Below are 22,072 nucleotides of genomic sequence, written 5' to 3'. Positions count from 1 at the left end.
GATGAGAGTTCAGGATACAGACGAATGATCGGAGTTGTCACCACTTAGTCATGTGGTGTGGGGTGGTGCTGTCTGGGCCATGGTGAACCCATCAGGTATGTTAAACATTGGCATCCATGTGGTGGCCTGGACTCTCCGGCATGCATTAAGGGGCCTTGAGAGGCCGCCACAGGCAATGGCTTGTATTGCGTGCAGTTCTGGAATCCACATTATAGGAACAATGTGATTGCACTAGAGAGAGTGCAGAGGAGATAACCAGGATGTTGCCTGGGCTGGAGAGTTTTAGTTATTAGGAGAGATTGGATAGACTGGGGTTATTTTCCCTGGAGCAGAGGAGATTGAGGGGGGACATGATTGAGATGTATAAAATTATGAGGGGCATAGATAGGGTAGACAGCACATATGCCACCTTCTGCAGGATTTGGTGCCACAGGGATTCGGAGGGCATCCACTGCCTGTGACAATGAAAGTTACCACTACACTCAATTTCTATGGCAGTGGCTCTTTCTAGGGCTCCATTGAGGATCTTGGCGGGATATTGCAAGCCTCCACCCAGAAATGTATCATGTCACCGATGCCCTTTTTAACTAGGCACACAACTTTGTCAATTTTGACAGAGATTAAGCGAGCCAGGAAGCAAGAGTGCTGAGATTTCCAGATCCCCACAGGTGCCGTCGACTGCATTCACGTGACTCTTAAATCTCCTTGGCAACAAGCAGTCCGGCATGTGAACTACAAAGGCTTCCACTCTCTCTATGTTCAGCTGGTTTGCGACCATAACAAGCGGATCATGCAGGTTTGAGCAAGATACCCCAGAAGCATCCACAACTTGTACATCCTCAGCAGGTCTCAGATCCCTGACATCTTTCAGGGACCACACAGGATGTAGGGGTGGCTCCTCAGGTACAAGGGCTACCCACAAAGGACGTGGCTGATGACAACTGTGCGGCAGCCTCAAACCCCTGGTGAGAGAAGGTACAACCAGGCTTGTGCCACAACCCAGAGTTTGGTGGAGCACACCATAGGCATCCTGTAAATGAGATTCTGGTGCCTGTACAGATCTGGCAGAGCACTCCAGTAACTCCTCAAGGGGTATCATGCATCATTATGGCTTGTTGTGCCCTACACAACCTGGCGATGCAAGAAGGGGAAGGCCTGAATGATGAGGAGATGCAAGAGCTGCACATCTCCTCTGATGAGGAGGAAATTCAAGGGGCTGAGGGTGATGATGTCCTGGAAGGCGAGGGTGCAGATGATGAGGCCATTGCGCTGACCAAGCGAGGCAGGCGTACTCATGCGGCCCTCATTGCCATGAAATTCCAGGAGGATGATGACAAGATGCAGTGAGGACACTCCTGAGATCTTCACGTTGCATCTGGGAATGTCTGACAGCGTCTGGCCTGAGGGCAGCGCACATCCGCTCTGTGTATCAGCGAGACGCTGCTGAGATACAACAGGCACATGGACTTTAACAGCACTTGATTCTTTGGCAGGCTTCATCACTTGTTCCCTTCAGCATAACACCTTCACAATCCGGATTGCTGTCGAGAAAGTGGGGGGCAGATCCACCTCTGAGAGCACACAGAGAACATTGTGGAACCCTGTGACGCTTGGGTACGAGATTCTTGCAGCAAGCACAAGCCACATCAAGGTGCAGGCATCACTGATCTGGAGAGTGACTTTGAAGCCGGACAATTACTGTGCTCAGAAGGTTACACACAGCACAGGGGAGAGGGCCTGGACTGCGACACTTGCCTTCATTTTGTGCCAAAAACAAGGTTTCACATCTGATTGACATGAACACTGCTCATCATAACAAGAAACCATAGACAAGGAGACATTCTTGGGAGTGTATTTACAATGGTCGACATTAAGTGCAAATGATTAACACTCATGCCCATGTTATGCAACTACATTTTCCTGAACTTTCTAACCCTGCCGCTACGTCTTGGTGCTCCTCCAACATCCACAGCGGAGGTGGAGGCAGCTTGCTGACTGCCAGGCCCTTTTGTCTGCGATAACCTTGACGTGCATCCTTTGGAGGGCCGAGACTTGGAGGGCCCTGGCCTGCTTTCGGGGTCCTGCTGTGTGACAGTGGCACCCTCCCTTGCCTGCGGAGCTGGAGCTGCTGGGATCACAGGAAAAGGGGCTATGGGTGGGCCGGACACCCCCAGAGTCACCTGGGTGGATGGCCTCGGTGTACACCTGCTGATCCTCCTCCCTGTGGGTGCCCAATGGCGCCAGCTCACTCCTTGAGAGAAAGGGGCAGCTGGACTGTGCTTGAGATGTCCCGCACCCCTCTTGCATTGACACTGATGGATGCCAGCAAGTTCCTCAGTGGTGGAGTGCAGCTTCTCCAGCAGTGCAGGATTGATGTGTTGGAACAAGGCCTCCATGGTGGCCACCATACTATCAGTGTTGATCTCGGTGCGTTGGCATGCCAGCACCATCACCTTAGACTGAAGGAGACTGGACCTCTCCATCATGCCTTGTAATCTGAGGAGTGCAGTGGACATCCCTTCCTGATGTTCCTGAGCTTGCCTTTGCAGTTTCAGCAACAGAGGTATGACTGATTCCAGAGGCTCGTCATCTGACTCAGACTCAACAGATTTCTGGCCTCCAGCAGTCCTCCAAGTGCTGGCAACCTGGGAAGTCCCTGCCCCCACCAGCTGTGGATCAGACAGTGCAATGTGTTCACCAGATTGTGATCCCGAGGCTATTCCAAAGCTAGGTCCCACCGAGGTGTCTGTCTCTGCGCTGGTGAAGGGTGTGGGTGAGCGCTGTGATGGGTCTTCAATTTTGGTGTCTGTGATTTCCTCTCCTGTGGTGTTCTTGGAGCTGGAGTTGAGGATCAGGCTCATGGACCCCCTTAGCTGCTTCCCAGACATGCATGTGAAAACAAGGAGAGATAGTGTATGGCAGGAGACTGCGGAACAGGGAAACTGAGTCACAGCATAGTTGTCTGATGGATGTTGCACTGCTGTATCTTCATTTGGTTGAGCACCGCCGACCTAGCCATCAGCACAGAAACAGTCCAGATACTCGTTGGCCAGCTGGATGGCTCTGTTTTCAATGTTTATGAGGACCTTGATGTCAGACATTTCTCCACCGGCCTGAGACCTCTCCTTTTTGCTGTGTGCCAGTTTGACTTGCCTGAATACAGATAGAGAAGGTGTAAGCCAGACTCCTGCCAGGCCAGCTGAGAATGATGCCTGGCATGTGTGGGTTCTTACTGGTGCATTGGATGGGACGACAACCTGATCCACGGGGCAGCAGAAGCTGTTTGTGAGAGAATGAATGGTGATGTCCCTTGAGCTGGCAGCGAGTGAGATCCCTGTGGATGTGTGATGGGTTTGTGAGTGTGTGAGTTGAGAGTAATGACAAGAGGGGCTTACCCTGACAGAACAGAGGAGATCATTCATCCTTTTTTGGCACTGGGTGGCTGTTCTCTTTTGGAGGGCATTGGCACTGACCACCGCTGCCACCACCTCCCTTGATGAATTTGCCTCCTTGGATGAGGTTTTTCACCCAGAGCAGGGGTAGAGGACATTGCGGTGGGCTTCCACTGTGTCCAGTAGGTGCTCGAGGGAGGTGTCGCTAAATTTGGGGGTATCATGTTTCCTCCCTTTGTCAGCCATCAGTTCCCAGCAGCTTCCTATCTCTTAAGGAGTGCCAGCTCTGTGCAGGAGTGGCCTTTAAATATGGCTCCCAGTTTATTGAAGGCCTGAGGTCATGGTGGGGCAGGGGAATCAGAAGCTGCTCTGCCTGTGATCTGGTGTGAACATGCTTCTCAATTTTTTAAACAAAGTGTACATGATATGGTGGAAAAAGCCATCATTGCTGTTGGCGGGTCATACGCCGATTTCCCCGCCCAGTATTGGACTTTTCTGGGACAATTCCGTCCATGGAGTTATAGTGAACTGTGAGAGGATCATGATAAATGTAAAGAGATATAGAGAGGCTGGTGGGATGGATGGACACACAGTAAATGAAATTTAATGCAGAGAAGTGCACAATGTTCGATTTTAGTGGGAAGAATGAGGAAAGACAATAAAACTAAAGGGTGAAATTCTAAAGGGGGTGCAGGGACAGAGACACCTGGGGGTATATGTGTGCAAGACAGTGAAGGTGGCAGGGCAGGATGAGGAAATGGTTAAAGAGGCATATGGGATCCTGGGCATTTTAAACAGAGGCACAGAGTACAAAAGCAAGGGAGTTCTGTTGAACTTTTATAAAACACTGGTTTGACCTCAACCGGAGTATTGTGTCCAAATCAAGGCACTACACTTTAGGAAGGATGAGAAGGCTCTATTTCGGATGCACAAACGAGGTTTGAGAATGTCTCCAGGGATGAGGGATTTAAGCTATATGAATAGATTGAAGAAGGTGAGGTTGTTTTCCTTGGAACAGAAAAGGTAACTAGGAGATTTGGTAGAGGTGTTCAAAATCATGATGAATCTAGACTGAATAGATAAAGTGTTCAAATTTGCAGAAGGGTTGAGAACCACAGGACATAGAATTAAAGTAATGGCAAAAGAACGAAAGGTGAAATGAGTCATTGCAATGAGTGAGTCATTGCAATCTGAAAAATGCTACCTTAAGTAAAGGTGGAGGCAGATTCGATTGTGGCTTCCAAAATGGAACTGAATAAGGATCTGAAGGGAAAAAAATTGCAGGGAATGGATAGGGGAGACTAGCTAAATTGCTCTTGTAGAGAGCTGGCATGGGCCCAGTGTGCTGAATGGCCTTCTTCTGTGCTGTAACCAATCTATGATTTTAAGAACCAGCAATTTTCTTTGAAGCTATTGGTCGAGAAGTTTTATTTATGCAGCAATTGGATCGCATCAGTACAGGTCAGAGCAAACTATTCGCTAATTTTGCAATGAACAAAATTGTCTTGTTTTAAACTTTTAAATACCAGGGTATGTACATAAATCCTCCCAGGACATTCAATGTTATCTTTGGAGCATTTCAGACAATTCTTTATAGCTCAGGGATATTTCTATCACAGTTTAATAACTAACTCATGAGAAGCTTTTTCTGCATTTCATTCAATATCACAGCTCATGACCATCTTTTTATGGCTGCCATAGAAGAAACCATGCCCATCTACTTAAAATCTACTTTTTTCTTCCAATTTTCACCATTTGATTATTCTAAAACTCAGAGATCCTTCTAGCATTTCATAAATCAAAAGAGAAACAATGTTACCTAATATTCTGAAGAGTTTCAGTGGTATACCCACTGAACTTTTAAAGAAATTTATGTTGGGGATTTCCTCATTTAGGGCTGTTCCCAACTGGCTGTTGTAACTTGCCAGGAAAATGGTGGACACCCCAGATAGCCAGGTAAGCAGGGTTTCTGTTGAAGCTGGGCCAGCCGATTGGGATTCTTGGCGGTACAAGAAATTCTTGGCGGTAATGTTTTCTTCAGAAACTGGCAACATATTCTCTTGATTTTTTTAGAAAGATTTTTTCCTCCTTTCCCTCCTTCTCCAAGGCGTTGATTCTTTCCTGGTTCCACAGGCATTTGTCAGCCTGTCAGATCTCATCCAAGTACTCATGCTAAACATGGTGCCCCAGACAGTGACGTCCTTAGATCAGGAGTGGGGCAGGGGAACACTATTCAACAGGCCTGCAAACTTGGCTCATTTTGCCCAATTTAGTTGACGGATGCCGAGGCCAATTACAACATCAATTACAATAGCAGCTGAAATGAGCTTTTCTAACTCAGCGCTGACCAGGGATCGAAAGTCTTCTGCTTGATATAGCTGAGATTTATATTTGCTTTATCAATGGCGTCATCTTCTTGGTATCTTCTATTTTTGTACTGGAATGCCACTTATGGTTTTGAAAGGGCGGAAGTTCTCAATTTTAAAATGCTGTTCTCCTTTTTGATTTGTGTTCATCTAGGTTAAATATTTGCTCGACATGAATATTTTAGTCTTCATTCCGACCATTGTCCTGGGAATAATAGGAGGTGTGCTGGGAGCATTGTTTGTCTCGATGAACATGAGAGTCAACAAATTTCGAACAGAATTCTTTAATTTAATTAAACATGCGTTTGTACAAAAAGTATGCAAGCTCACAGAGGCAGTCTTGATTCTGGTGAGTTTTTTTGGGATTTACTGCTGAACGCAGATTGGTTGATTTGTTTTTTCCCCTAACATCTTCACTTGTGTTTTCCTGCTTGATTTTTGCTCTTTCATACCATCTTCTGGTGCACTGGTACACTTCAGTTTGGTGCTGATTTCTGCATCATAAACTCTGATACACAATTATTGCTGTATTATTGAGCTGTCACTCATATTATTTGTAAATAGAAATAGACCAACAGGAAAATCAGGTGATCTTCCCAAGGTGTGTGTGCACACATGTGCATGTGTGTGTATATTAGAAAGGACTAAAACTTTAAATGAAGGATTAAAAGGCCATATAATTTGAAAAACATGAGGTATAATGAAATTATGGCCTGGATATGGGCACAGAGTTTTGGCAGAAAGTCTGGCTTTCTCTACATACAATAGAGTTTCCCCACAGTATGCATCTTTTCTCCTTGACAAGTTTACCACCCAGAAGTCAACTGATAGGTTCAATCAGGTAGGGAGGTCTCTTTCTGGGAGGGGGAGCTTAGGGGGGCCAGGGAATGCTCTCTTGTTCCTCTTGGTCTACAAATAAATTGTAAAGAATGTAACCTTCTCCCTGAATCTGTCCTTGCCTCCCTTGTTGGGTTACTTAGGCCTGGGAAACACAGTTGGTAAATGTTGAACCTGTAAAACAGATTAAGTCAGAGGCTATCAGCCTCACATTCAGGTATCCAAATTACCAACCTGCTGTTGCGTTATGGGTTCATTTGATGTTTCAGTGATGAGATCCTGAGACTTGTAGGTTTAAACATGAAACATTTATTGTTAATCTTTAACTATGTACAGATCCCAGTTAATGTCATGCATGGTGCTGCTGCCATGCAGGTAGGCTGCTTCTAGAGTGTTCCCTCAGTCTATTCCCACGTAACTCAATGCATCAAACTATGGGCAGGGCTATCCTGATCATCTGTTAACCCTTGCTGTGCTGAGCACCTTTAAAATACAATGGCATACAGGCACATACAATGTCATACAACATCTGCTTCCTGGGTGCGGGTTGGCTATCCAACCCTTGTCTTGCATCTCTGAAACTCATGCTAGGAACTAGAGATAGTTTTAGTAAGTTATATTTGTAGTTGTGGGTGTTAGGAATGAGTTTTAGCTTTAACTTTAACTTTAATTTGTGCTTCTGTACTTGTGTGTTAAGAAAGGGGGGAACTTGAGTTTTAGTTTCATTTTAAACTGATGCCTGCAAGTCTGTGGGCTTCTGTGTATACCTAAATTTTAATGAGGTTTTATGACTTTTGAAGTAGAAAAACTGGGTTGTTGCCTAGCAACAGGGGGCCCACAGACATAGGGTGAAACAGAACAGCATTTTTTTAGCTCAATTGAAACCAGGATCCTGGTTCCAGAGGGAACTGTAGAGAGAGCAGAAGAGCAGATTTCTCAAAAGAACCAAATGGTCCCAAAGCCAAGAAGTGGGACAGAAAGGAAGGGTCTCAAAAGACTTTCTAGTCAAAGGAAAAGAACAGGAATCTGGAAAAGGTCCTGTTAAGTGAAGTTAAGAGTGAGGAGCAGAGAAAGGCTCTAAATTTAAAGAGAGAAAGCTGCAGGATGCAGACTTAAAGCAAAATAGGCTTGTGAGAAACCAGAAGATCTGAGGAGACAGCCAACAATTGTAACTCACTAGTATGAGCAAGTGAAGCAGTGGTGTTTTGTTGGTGGGGCTGAGTATCTGAGACGGAGTACGTGGAAGGCAAAGCTTGAATGCACGTGGCAATGTAGGGGAGAGGAATATCAGAAGGAAAGGTCAAAACCCTAGATGTGGACCCTTGTGGAAGGCACCCAAGAGAAAGCATCATTTGGGAAAAGATTCCAAAGTGAGTTCTTTGAGAGTGGAGATTGGAAACCCTCATGTGAAAGATAGAGTTCAGTGAGACCGGTTGGCTCACGGTGGGACAAACGTCTGGGAGGGAGCTGATGAGAGATCCATAGCATCTGTTAGCAACTGTCACTTGGTTTCAGACTGTGATGTGCCTAACCACAGGTCACCTCGCCTATTGGTTTACATGGGCAGTGTGCTTACGGTGAACATGAGTATAAGATAGTTTTTCTAGCTTGTTTTATCCTTACAAATCTGTATATACCTGTAAAGGTAGTGTTGTGGGTGAAGGAGTATTGTAATATAGTTCATAGTTTCTTGTTTAATTTAGGTTTTACTCTTCTGTTAAAATTTCATAAATTGACTCCTGTGACTCTGTTCAGTAGCCGTCTTGCATGTTTCTAAACAAAAAATAAAAGTTAGGATCGATCAAGCTGAGTTCCACCTGGGATCTAGCTTGTCTATTAGTAACATTAGCTGGGATCATAACATTCAGAACCGGACGGGTTGGAGACAGGTTAGAATTTTGTGTTTGATATTTTTAAAATGTTAACACCTGACCTGATCCTAACTGTTTTGGGGGTTAAACTTCACCTTTACATGTCTCCACAAATAAACCTAAAATTTATGAAAAATAGTAATTACACAACATAGTTTGGAAATTACATTTTGTGCTACTTTTGTCCGGGTGCTAAAATTATCAACCCTGAAAACAGTGATCCTCTATTTGAAGTAAGACACAGGTTGGATTCCCTTTACAGGAAATCAGCAGTCCATTAAATCTGTTGCTATGTCAGATATCCCATCCATACATCAACTGCATTTCTTGCACAGCAATCAATCTGTGTATGGAATGCATAAATAATACTTTGCAAGACAAGGTCTGCTGTGCAATTTCCCAGTAATTGTGTGCAGTTGCTAATGACATGACTGAAAAGTATACCTTTGGTTTCTATGCAGTTTAATGTCCTGATTAGATGGGGTAACTTACTAGGAAAATAAATGCATAGCAGAACTCATTACAAATTATTGTGACATTCTTATTTTGCCAGTGTTTACATAAATACTGTGGTTACAAGAGCAGTTCAGAGGCTGGGAATTCTGAGACGACTAGCTCACCTCCTGACTCCCTAAAGCCTGTCCATCATCTACAAGGCACAGGTCAGAAATGTAATGGAATACTCTCCATTTGTCTGGATGAGGGCAGCTCAATAACAGCAAAGAAACTCAACACCATCTAGGAGAATGCATTCCACTTGATTGGCACCCCCATCCACCACCTTAAACATTCACTCCCTCCATCACTGACGCACAGTGGTAGCAGTGTGTACCATTCACAAGATGCATTGCAGCAACTCATCAAGGTTCCTTCGACAGCACATTTCAAACCTATGGCCTCTACCACCTAGAAGGACAAGGGCAGCAGATGCATGGGAACACCACCAACTGCAAGTTCCCCTCCAAGCCGCACACCATCCTGACTTGGAACTATATCATTGTTCCTTCATTGTTGGTGGGTAAAAATCCTGGAACCCTCTCCCTAACAGCACTGTGGTGTAAATACACCACATGGACTACAGAGGTTTAAGAAGGCAGTTCACTATCATCAAGTCAAGAGAAAATAATGATGGATAACAAATGCTAGCCAATCCAGCGACACCCACATCCTGTCAAAGAACACAAAAAAGTCTACTATTTATGTCAGAAGTAAATGAATCTGTTATTTTAACAAAAATAATCCCCATTTAGCCTCAGGCTAGAATCCATAGGTTCGTCCTGGCACAGGCCGTTATCTGGCCTAGTGAGCACACAACTCTATACAGTGTTGGTAAATGGTTGGCAATGTTCTTTAATAATGGAAACTAAGGAGAAGAGGATTGGCTGACTGAGAAGCAATTTTGTTGACTGTCAGCCAAACTACAGGAGATCTGTTCCAAAAGTGCCAACAAACTTCCGTGATATTCCCCTCTCACAGTACCATTACCGAAGAATATGGGCTGAATTTTAAGCTGATCAGGCGGGCGCATGGCCAACCCGATCAGGCGTGAAATCATGTGAGATGACATTGGATGAGCGACCCGGTGTCATCTCGCACTCACACGATATTTCAGTTAGTGGGCATGCGCAGAAGTTGGAATCACAGCTGCTGACAATTAAGAAGGCAATCAAAATGGCGCAAGTGTCTGTCATTTTAAGTAGCCCATCCAACCTTACGGTTGGCGCATGGGTGTATTGGCCAGGTGGCCTTTACATTTTTCATCAAGCCTCATCCAAGGGGGGATGAGGTTTCCGTTATTAAATAAAATAAAAATAGAAATCTCTGTCGGCATTTTTATAATCTATATGTTCAGGTGCCCTGATTGAGAAGCTTGGACATTTTGTTTCCTGATTTTAAACCTTTATTTCGTGGATTTTAGGTCTTCAGCTCCTCAAGGCAGCTCTCCGCCTTCAATGAGCTTTCTGTCAATGCTGTCATCGCCTGCCCTCCTCCCACCCCTGCCCTGGTAGTGCTGAGCTTTTCAGCGCGTGCTTCATGCTGGCTGGTCATCAATTGGCCAGCCAGCGTGAAATTGCGGTTGGGGGCTGATCGCAGTCGGCGGTCCATTTCCCGACCACTCCTGGGCCCGCCGCTCGTGTCAACCTGCCGAGCTGAAAATTCAGGCCTATATCTCCAACTATCATATTCACTTTGTTTGGACCTTCTGCCTTCCCTGGACAGACCTCACACTTCACAAGTGGAGTGGATCCCACAATTTGAAAAGCAGTGGAGCTAGAGATGAATATGGACTGAAATAATCAAATACCCTGCAGGATAATATGACTCATGAGCTGCTTGGCCTGGGGCAGGAGAGGACACATCATCAATGGAAAGGAAACTGTTAGGACTGAATTATGAGGATAGAAGAATTTCTTGCAGTTTAATTTTGTTATCTTTTGGATCAGGGATTATTTTGCTGAGTTTTCCTTCAGCAGATTAAATGAGTGGGTGTTACCCATGCAGAGGATTGGAAGAAATGGATATTCCTCTCTTTCTACATTTTCTTATTCTCTTAATAATTTTGTAGCCATGCTTTTCTCACCTCCTTCAGTTGTTCGTTACAGCTCATCTATTTTTTAAAAACGTTTTAATATGTTATGCCCAGCATATATTGTAATGAAAGCTGCATGGCTGGGATCCAGTCTGTATCAATTTGGAAAAACCCGTCTGCCAATTGAGACACAGTAAAATAGATGAACTAACAAACACAAAGAACTTAAAACTGAAAAATATGTATGACAGAATCATAAAAATTGTAAAAAAAACAATGTCCTGGTTAGATCTTTGAAGATTTGGGGATTGTCAAAATATTCAAAATTCTTACCAATGGAAGTTTTATTATTCTCATGTAACTTTTACATTAATATCTTTCTGATAAAGATACCTGTAATTAGAAGAAAAGATAAATCATTTGTAAAGTTTGGTCTTTTGTGAACACTATTTTTCAGTTAATCACAATTACCATTACTGTCTACGTGCCCTCCTTCTTCCCGTGCACATCGCTCTCTAGCCATGCAAACAGTGAACAAGAAAACAGGTAAGGACAAACTTTTTCTCTTTGCAATTTTCGGTCTTCCCTCCACTCCCCTTTAGAAACTTTTGGTTCCACAGTGGAATGCTTCTTTATAGGAACTGTTACTACGTCCAAGTGGTCATTATTCATGTGTGAAATTTGGCAGTGAGTGCTGGCTGGCTATTCACCTGTGTAAGTCATTCTGTTATCGCTCATTGTTCACACACATGCTTCCTTCAAGGAACACTGGATAGTCATCTGCGGGACTAGTGATAGACAGTGACTGAATAAATCAAATTCAATTTTTATTTCCATGGAATTCCTGGATTCTTAATAGTATATTAGAGATTAAATTCTGAATTCTGCTCAATTTTCCATGAAACCTATAAATAAGTGGCCTTGTTGATTAGGCTTGGGAGTCATAATTGATTGTCCCTCTTCTCTTCCAGACTGATGCAGATGAGATGATTTTAATGTCCCTGCTGTTATCCTTATTAACTAACTCAGTACCAACCACGAATTGAATCTGTGACCTGAACTGTATGGTTCAGCACTAGTACTTTTATCTCTGAACCAAGTGAGAGCCCCAGGTAGTGCACTTTAATGTACAATATCCTTCATCCATCTTCCATTGGCAAGATTGAAATCATTTTGTCTAAGTACCACAAAACACTAAGGGCAGAATTTGCCCTTGATGGGCGGGCGGGCCCGACCGACTCGGCGATGGCCGGGCAGTAGATTGCCGCTGCCGAAATAGGCCCTGCCGCCATTTTAAGTGGGCGGGCCAATTAAGGCCCGTCCAGTGTGTCACCCAACGGGAAGCGCTTCCTGTGCGGGTGGGGGGGGTGATTCCCCAACTGCCAAAGTGCGTTCTTTCGCGTTTGCGCACGAAAGAGCGCACATCTCCCTGAGGCAAAGTGCTGCCTCAGGGAAATCGCTGAACCTCTGTGAAACTCTAAAAGTAGAAAAATTAAAAAATCATTAACATGTCCCCCTCATGTGAAAATGTCACATGAGATGGGACATGTTAGTGAAGAACACAAACACTTTATTAAAAATTTTTAAATCCGATATCAAACCTCATCCTGCCATTGGATGAGGTTTGTAAAAAAAATCACTTACCCACCTGCCCGTTGGGTCCATGCGCCGACCCGAAGTTTGCACGGGCTCCTCAAAATCCTGGTTGATTGGAGAATTAATGGCTTTAACAAGCCTTTAATTAATGGCTGCATAGTGTGCCCGCCGACCGAAATATCACGATGCCGCGTGCTGATGACAGGACGCTCACGCGACATCAGCACGCAACATTTTAAGCATTCGCGTGTGGAGTCCGCCACCCACACGCCTGCCAGAAGATTCTGCCCTAAGGGTGGAATCGTTCCAGATTTGCGCGAAGTGCGATAGCGGGTGGGTAAAATGACAATGGTAGATTTTCACACCGTATTGTCCCAAACCTGCTGCATTAATTATGCATTCCCGGGAAACACATCCTTTTCCCTGGCAGATGGGTTCTCAATCGTCCGCCATGCCATCACCTCACTGCTTCGTCATCCCGGGCGCAATATTTAAAGTCCAGCCTTGTGCGCACATCTCAGTGCTTCCAACTCATGATTGTTGCAGGGAAGGTGTCCATGAAAGGCAAAAAGACTGCAGCCCCCAGGTTCAATGACACGTTCCTTGAGTACTTTTTGGATGCAGTGGAGGCTCATCGTCATGTCCTCTACCGCCCCCCAACAAGATCACTAAACCGGCTTGGATAGGCGATGGCAGCGGTGGTCAGCGTCAACATCCTTCAAAAGAGGACAACTACTCAGTGCCGCAAGAGGATGAATTATCTCCTCCATTCCATCAGAGTAAGTCACTCTTTTTATCACTCTCAACTCACACATTCACAAACCCATCATACATCCACAGGACCCTCACTCACTGCCGATTCAAGGGACATCACCATTCACTCTCTCACACACACCTTCATTGTCCCCACCCATCCATGGGACTAATCAACACCCACACAAGCCTGGCATACTTATCATCTGGCCTGGCAGGCATCCTGCTTACACTCTGTCTACTTTTATTCATGCAGGACAAGCTGGCACACAACAAGAGGGAGAGGTCACAGACCGATGGAGGAATGTCTGAAATGAAGGTCCTCATGGACTTTGAAAACAGGGCCATCCAGCTGGTCAGCGATGATCTGGACCGGTCCTGTCCTGACGGTGAGGTAGGTGGTGCTCTACCAAGTGAGGATCCGGCAGTGTAACATACATCAGACAGCCATATTGTGACTGACATGACAAAAACAGAATTACCTGGAAAAACTCAGCAGGTCTGGCAGCATCGGCGGAGAAGAAAAGAGTTGATGTTTTGAGTCCTCGTGACCCTTCAACAGAACTGGGTGAATCCAAGGAGAGGGGTGAAATATAAGCTGGTTTAAGGTGGTGGTGGGGGGGGGTGTTGTTGGGTGGGGGGAGAGAAGTGGAAGCGGGTGGTGTGGTTGTAGGGATAAGCAAGCAGTGGTAGGAGCAGATAATCAAAGATATCACAGACAAAAGAACAGAAGAACACAGAGGTGTTGAAGGTGGTGATATTATCTAAATGAATGTGCTAATTAAGAATGGATGGTACGGCACTCAAAGTACAGCTCTAGTGGGGGTGGGGGGCATAAAAGATTTAAAAATAATGGAAATAGGTGGGAAAAGAAAAATCTATATAAATTATTGGAAAAAACAAAAGGAATGGGGAAGAAACAGAAAGGGGGTGGGGATGGAGGAGGGAGTTCAAGATCTAAAGTTATTGAATTCAATATTCAGTCCGGAAGGCTGTAAAATGCCTAGTCGGAAGATGAGGCGCTGTTCCTCCAGTTTGCGTTGGGCTTCACTGGAACAATGCAGCAAGCCAAGGACAGACATGTGGGCAAGAGAGCAGGGTGGAGTGTTAAAATGGCAAGCGACAGGGAGGTTTGGGTCATTCTTGCGGACAGACCGCAGGTGTTCTGCAAAGCGGTCGCCCAGTTTACATTTGGTCTCTCCAATGTAGAGGAGATCGCATTAGGAGCAACGAATGCAATAGACTAAGTTGGGGGAAATGCAAGTGAAATGCTGCTTCACTTGAAAGGAGTGTTTGGGCCCTTGGACGGTGAGGAGAGAGGAAGTGAAGGGGCAGGTATTGCATCTTTTGTGTGGGCATGGGGAGGTGCCATAGGTGGGGTTGAGGAGTAAGGGGTGATGGAGGAGTGGACCAGGGTGTTCCGGAGGGAACGATCCCTGCGGAATGCCGCCGGGGGTGGGGGGGTAAAGGGAAGATGTGTTTGATGGTAGCATCATGCTGGAGTTGGCGGAAATAGTGGAGGATGATCCTTTGAATGCGGAGGCTGGTGGGGTGATAAGTGAGGACAAGGGGGACCCTATCATGTTTCTGGGAGGGAGGAGAAGGCGTGAGGGTGGATGCGCGGGAGATGGGCCGGATACGGTTGAGGGCCCTGTCAACGACCGTGGGTGGAAAACCTCGGTTAAGGAAGAAGGAGGATATGTCAGAGGAACTGTTTTTGAAGGTAGCATCATCAGAATAGATGCGATGGAGGCGAAGGAATGGGATGGAATCGGCGTGTGAGGAGCTGTAGCCAAGGTAGCTGTGGGAATCAGTAGGTTTGTAATGGATATTGGTGGACAGTCTATCACCAGAGATTGAGACAGAGAGGTCAAGGAAGGGAAGGGAAATGTCAGAGATGGACCACGTGAAAATGATGGAGGGGTGGAGATTGGAAGCAAAATTAATACATTTTTCCAAGTCCCAACGAGAGCATGAAGCAGTACCGAAGTAATCATCGATGTACCGGAGAAAGAGTTGTGGAAGGGGGCCGGAGTAGGACTGGAACAAGGAATGTTCCACATACCCCATAAAGACTCAGGCATAGCTGGGGCCCATGCAGATACCCATAGCCACACCTTTTATTTGGAGGAAGTGAGAGGAGTTGAAGGAGAAATTGTTTAGTGTGAGAACAAGTGCAGCCAGACAGAGGAGAGTAGTGGTGGATGGGGATTGTTCAGGCCTCTGTTCGAGGAAGAAGCTAAGGGCCCTTAGACCATCCTGGTGAGGGATGGAGGTGTAGAGGGATTGGACGTCCATGGTGAAGAGGAAGCGGTTGGGGCCAGGGAACTGGAAATTGTTGATGTGATGTAAGGTATCAGAGGAATCACGGATGTAGGTGGGAAGGGACTGGACAAGGGGAGAGAGAAGGGAGTCAAGATAATGAGAAATGAGTTCCATGGGGCAGCAGCAAGCTGACATGATAGGTCTACCGGGACAGTTCTGTTTGTGGATTTTGGGTAGGAGGTAGCAGCGGGCTGTCCGAGGTTGGGCGACTATCAGGTTGGGATCTGTGGGAGGAAGATCTCCAGAGGAGTTGAAGTCAGTGACAGTCCTGGAAACAATGGCTTGATGATCAGTGGTGGGGTCATGGTCCAGGGAGAGTTAGGAGGAAGTGTCTGCGAGTTGACGCTCAGCCTCCGCGAGGTAGAGGTCAGTGCACCAGACAACAACAGCACCACCCTTGTCAGTGGGTTTGATGATAATGTTGGGGTTGGACCTGAGAGAACGGAGTGCAGTAAGTTCAGAGAGAGACAGGTTAGAATGGGTGAGAGGAGCAGAGAAATTGAGACGACTAATGTCGTGCCGACAGTTCTCAATGAAAAGATCAAGAGAAGGTAAGAATCCAGAGGCAGGGGTTTAGGTGGAGGGAGGATATTGGAGGTGGGTAAAAGGATCCGTTGAACGGGGAGAGGACTCCTGCCCAAAGAAGTGAGCCCGGAGATGAAGACGGCGGAAGAAGAGTTCAGCATCGTGCCGAGCCCAAAATTCATTAAGATGAGGGCGTAAGGGTATGAAACTAAGTCCTTTGCTGAGCACTGAAGGTTCAGTGTCGGAGAGGGGAAGGTCAGGGGGTATAGTGAATACACGGCTGGGGCTGGAATTGGAAGATGGGGTGGGGACGGAGGGACAGGCAGGGGTGGAGGGTCCTAGATGGGTGTTGGTGTCGATGAGTTGTTGTGACAGACATGTCCTGTTTCACAGCCCATTGACATGCACTAATTATTTTTCCTTGCTTCCACAGGCCCATCTGGGTAACAGCCTATGGAGTCCATGACTTGGGGCCTGCAATCAAGTCCCAAAGATACCTTTGAAGAGGAAACTGGAGGCACTCTCCTTGAAGTCCCATCGCGTGCTCACCCACACTCTCCACCAGCGCAGAGACACACTTTGGTGGGACCTAGCTTTATAGTAGCCTTGGGATCATAATCTGGTGAGCATATCGCACTGTCTGATTCGCAGCTGGCGGCGCCAAGAACTTCCCAAGCTTCCACACCTGCAGGACTGCTGGAGGCCCGAAACTTGCTCAGTCTGAGTCAGATGATGAGCCTCTGGACTTGGTCATGTCACAGTTATTGCATCTGCAAAGGCAAGCTCGGGAACTTTAGGAAGGGATGTATGCTGCACTCCTCAGATTACAAGGCACCATGGAGAAATCCGTCCGTCTTCAGGCTGAGGTGATAGAACCAGCATGCCGATGCACTGAGGTCAACACCAGCAGTATGGTGGCCACCATGGAGATCTTGGTCCAGGGTATCAGTCTTGCACTGCTGTGCAGGCTGAACTCCATCGCTGATGACATAGTTGGCCTCTAATGAGAGTGGTGTCGGGCAGCATGATCTCGCTCCAGCTACCCCTTCTCCTCAAGGAGTCAGCCAGGGGCCCTTGGGCACCTATAGGGAGGTGGATCAGCAGGTATACCCCCAGGGGCCATCCATCCAGGTCACTCTGGGAGTGTTCGCCCATCTGAATCTCCTCTTCCTGTGACCTCAGCAGCTCCAGCTCCACAGGCTGTGGAGGGTGCCAATGCCACACAGCAGGACCCCAAAAGCAGGCCAGGGTCCTCCAAGTCTCAATCTTCCAGAGGACACCTGCCAAGGTCATCACAGGCAGGGGGGCGTAGCAGTCAGCCGGCTGCTTTCACCTCGGCTATGGTATCCGGGGAGTACTAAGATGTAGCGGTGGGGTTAGGAAAGTTAAGAAGATGTAACTTTTTCTAGTCAAAACAAATAAACTAAATTAACAAGCCAAGGAACAAATTAAAAGGCAGCACCTTAAAGGGAAACTGCAAAAACAAAAGACAAAATTTAAAGGAAACTTACAAATAATATACCAAAATGTGATTAAGAGGGTCAATAAAACACCCCAGTCCCCTTGGTGCTCACTGAGTGCTGAAGGTCTTGATGGTGCCAGCAGACACCACGTGCTCCCTCTCCTGGGACACTGGCCGCAAACGTGGATGTGGAAGATGGACAGACAGTTGGGTTGGACAACCCCCTTGATTGCCCAATGCCTGGATCAGTTAATGGCCAACTTGACCAGGGGCAAGAAGATGTAGTTGCACAGCCTGGACATGGGTATTAGTCACTTGTCCACACTGTTCCTTATTGTCAATAAACTCCCAAGAATACCTCCCTGCCTATGGCTCCTTGTTCTGATGAGCAGTCTGATGAGTCACTCAGATGTGCAACATTTCTGCGCAAAATAAGGGCAGGTGTCTCAGTCCAGGGCCTCTTCCTTGTGCTGTTTGCAGCCTTCAAACCAAAGTAATGGTCTGGCCTCACAATCCCTGGACACATTAGTGATGCCTGTGCCTTGACAGTGCTTGTCATTGCTGCCAGAATGTTATGGGCAGGCGTCACAGAGTTGTGTCATTCTCCCTGTGTACTCTAAGCACCTTTAAGATGGGGCTGGCCCCCATCTCTTCAGCATCTTTGACCAGTGATGCTGTGTTCCTGAAGGGGTCAGGTGCTGAAGGCTGACAAAGGATCAGATGCTTTTAAAGTTTCATGGCTGCATCTCTATGAGATGGCCCTGATCACAGAGTGCAGGCGAGCTACCATCAGCCAGACTGGAGTCAGACATTCTCAGAGGCTATGTGAAAATCCATGGAGTGTCCTCACTCCATGTTGTCATCATCCTCCTTCAATTTAGTGGCTATTAGGGCTCCACTGTGTCTCCACGACAGGAGCATTATTACAGAGGGTATGTGCGCTGCCATAAGTCAGACTGGAGCCAGATGCAATGTGAGGATCTAAGGCATCTCCTCACTGTATGTTGTTATCATCCTCCACAAATCTAGCAGCTATGAAGGCCTCATCTGGACAGTGCGAGAGCCTTATCCCCCTCAGCATTGCCTTCGAGGACCTCGTCACCCTCATCCTTGTCGGCGTCCTCCTCATCGGAGAAGAGCTCCAGCTCCTCCATCTCCTCCTCAGCCAGCTCGTCACCCCATTGGAGCACCAGGTTGTAAAGGGTGCAGCAGACGACAATAGTGTGTGACACCCTCTGCGGACTGTATTGTAGGGCTCCAACAGACCAGTCCAAGCACCAGGACCGCATTTTCAGCATTCCGATGGTCTGCTCCACCAAGCTGAAAGATGCAGCATGAGCCTCGTTGTACCTTCACTCTGCTGCAGTCTGAAGCCGCCGCACAGCCGCGTCCTCTGCGGGTAGCCCTTGTCCCCGAGAAGCCATCCCTGCAGCTTCTGTGGACCCTGGAAGACTTTGGGGATCTGTGACCAACTGAGAATGTAGGAGTCATGGACAGTCCCTGGAAACTGTGCGCAAACATGCAGCATGCGTTTATGGTGGTTGCACACCAGCTGAACATGCGGCGAATGGAGTCCCTTTCAGTTGACATAGTTGACTGCATGTTATGACAGAGACCTGAGCGCCATGTGAGTGCAGTCGATGGCACCCTGCACCTGTGGGAAACCTGAGATTTGGGCAAATCCAATCGCTTTTGCATCCTGTCTGTCCTGGTCCTGGCCAAAATGCACGTCACTTTCATGGGGGGCTCACAGGCAGGCTTCTGTCTACCAGACCAGCCGTAAGGTGGGAGTGGCTTTTCCATGGCTGCAGGGCAAGGTCTTACTTGGGGAATGGGGAGAAGTGGCCTCAGGCATGGGAAGAGGTTGCAGGACGGGAGCTATACTGGGGAAGGAGGATAACCCAGGGTGTGTGTGGAGGTGCATGTTGATCTGTGCAAGTGGCCTCAAGATGGTGAGGGCTGAGGAGGCAGTCTCCAGAGGAGATGAGGCCAGATGGCGATGTGAGGATGTGTGTGAGAATGGGTGGTGATGTCCCTTGAGCTGGCAGTGAGTGAGATGCCAGTGAATGTGTGATGGGCTTGAGTATGTGGGCAGAATTTTCTGCCTGCCGGGCCGGCCCGACCCAATCTCTGGCGCACTTCCTGTGCAAGGCGCGGGGGGGGTGGATTTCCAAAAAGTGAGAGTGCGCTCTGTCGTGCATATGCACGAAAGAGCGCACAATTCCCTGAGACAAAGTGCTGCCTCAGGGAGATCGCTTACACTTTTAAAACTATACATGAGATGGGCATGTTCATAATTTACATAAGAAATTTATTAAACTTTTTAAAACCCTACCTGAAACCCCATCCTGCTGGTGGATGAGGTTTCATATTTTATTTATTTGCTGCCGGAGCTCCTGGCCTGCCCGCCAACCTTAAGGTTGGACAGGCAGGTCCTTTAAGTGTATAATTGTTCCTGTCAATGGCCTCAATTGGCCATTGACAGGTCAGCGGACCCACAGCTGATTTTGCTGCGCCCCCGCCTTCCTGACAATTTAAATGGGGCAGGATGACTTCGGGGGTTCCGCCATGCTCGCCGACAGCAAAATTCTGCCTGTGAGTTTAGAGTGATGAGGTGGTTGCCATATCCTGGCTGCATGGGTGAGATCATTCTTCCTCTATCTGCATTGGATGGCCAACCTCTTCAGTGCAGCATTGCCACTGACCACTGCTGCCACTGCCTGCCATGCCAGATTGGTGATGCCACTGCCCGTCCTGCAACCAGATCAGGGGTAGAGGACATCACGGAGGGCCTCCAAAGTGCCCAACTGGCATTCCAGTGATATGTCATTAAACCTGGGGCTGCAGTCTTTTTGCCTTTCATGGACAGCTGGAAGCACTGAGATGTGTGCGCATGGCTGGACTTTAAATATGGCTCCTGGTGTGTTGAAGCAGTGAGGTGATGGCAGGCAGGCCAATGAGTACCCACTCAGCATGGGAAGACATGTTTCCCAGGAATGCATAAATAACGTGACAGGTTTGGGACGATATGGCGTGAAAACCTGCTATCGCGGCTGGCAGCTAAAATGTTGTTTTACCTGCCCGCTATCGCACTTAGTGCAAATCTGGGACAAATCCGCCCTTTGTGTCATCAGCAAATTTAACTACCATGCATTCGGTCCCTTCACCCAAGTCATTGATATAGATTGTAAAAAATTGAGGCCCCAGCACTGATCCTTGTGGCACTCCACTAAGTTACAGATTGCCAAACTGGAAATGAAACACTACTCTCTGTTTCCTGTTAGCTAACCAATCCTTTATCCATGCTAATATGTTACCTGCTATCCCATGAGCACTTATTTTGTGTAGTGATGTGACAACTTATCAAATGCCTTTTGGAAACCTAGGTACATCACATCCACAGGTTCCCCTTTATCCACCTTGCTTGTAACTTCCTCGAAGAACTCTAATAAATTAATGAAACATGATTTTCCTTTTACAACAGAATGTTAACTCTACCTGACTGCATTATGATTTTCTAAATGTCCTGCTATTACCTCCTTCGTAATAGGCTCTAACATTTTCCCTATGACAAATGTTAAGCTAATTGGCCTGCAGTTACCGGCTCTCTGTCTCCCTCATTTCTTGAATAGTGGTGTTATGTTTGTAATTTTCCAATCTGCTGTGACCTTTCCAAAATCTAGGGAATTTTAAAAATCTTTTAAGAACCTAGAATACAGGCCATCAGGTCCAGGGGACTTGTCAGCCTTCAGTTCTAATAGTTTTCCCAGTGCCTTTTCCCTAGTGATTGTGATTGTTTTAAGTTCCTCCCTGTCTTTTATCTCTTGGTTTTTAAGTATCCTTGGAGTATTCTATACCTTCTACAGTGAAGATGGACTCAAAATATCTGTTCAACGTTTCTGCCATTTCCTTGTTTCCCATTATTACTTCACTGGTCTTGCCCTGTAAGTGACCAATACTCACTTTAGTTACTCTTATCCTTTTTTCCTATTACTATCAGTTTTTATATTTCTAGCTACCTTCCTCTCATTTTAGAGGAATGCAGATATCTTGGAGGTTGTATAGCTAGAGGAGATGACAGAAATAGGCAGAGTAGAGGCCATGGAAGGAATTGGAAACAAGAGTGAGAGCCAGGAACCAGTGTACTTCAATGAGCAGTGAGGTAGCGGGTGAAGGGATGTGAGTAAGGACATGCAATTTAGATGAACTCAAGTTTACAGAAAGTAGAATAAAGGAGATTGACCAGGGATGTGTTGGACTACTCAAGTCCACAGATAACAAAGGCATGGATGAGGGTTTCAGCTGCAGATGGATGAGGCAGGGGTCGACTCTGGTGATGTTATGGAGGTGGAAATAGACAGTCTTAGTGATGGAGCAGAAAAGGGATCAGATATGATTCCAAGCTTGCAAACAGC

The 22,072-nt window shown here is 46.7% G+C and overlaps 1 protein-coding gene across 1 annotated transcript in view; it reads left to right on the top strand.

The window, feature by feature from the left end:
* Window positions 1-22,072, top strand: part of LOC121278820 (chloride channel protein C-like) — a 320,150-nt gene that overhangs the window by 17,954 nt on the left and 280,124 nt on the right. The window contains exons 7-8 of the mRNA XM_041189274.1: window positions 5,913-6,107; window positions 11,454-11,542. Of these exons, the coding sequence (XP_041045208.1) occupies window positions 5,913-6,107; window positions 11,454-11,542 (284 nt within the window). The remainder of the gene's footprint in view (window positions 1-5,912; window positions 6,108-11,453; window positions 11,543-22,072) is intronic.

This window comes from Carcharodon carcharias, chromosome 6 (assembly GCF_017639515.1).
Source record: "Carcharodon carcharias isolate sCarCar2 chromosome 6, sCarCar2.pri, whole genome shotgun sequence".
In the NCBI taxonomy this organism is placed as follows: domain Eukaryota; kingdom Metazoa; phylum Chordata; class Chondrichthyes; order Lamniformes; family Lamnidae; genus Carcharodon; species Carcharodon carcharias.
The sequence above is the reverse complement of the archived record's forward strand: the minus strand, read 5'-3'. Positions and strand labels throughout refer to the sequence as shown.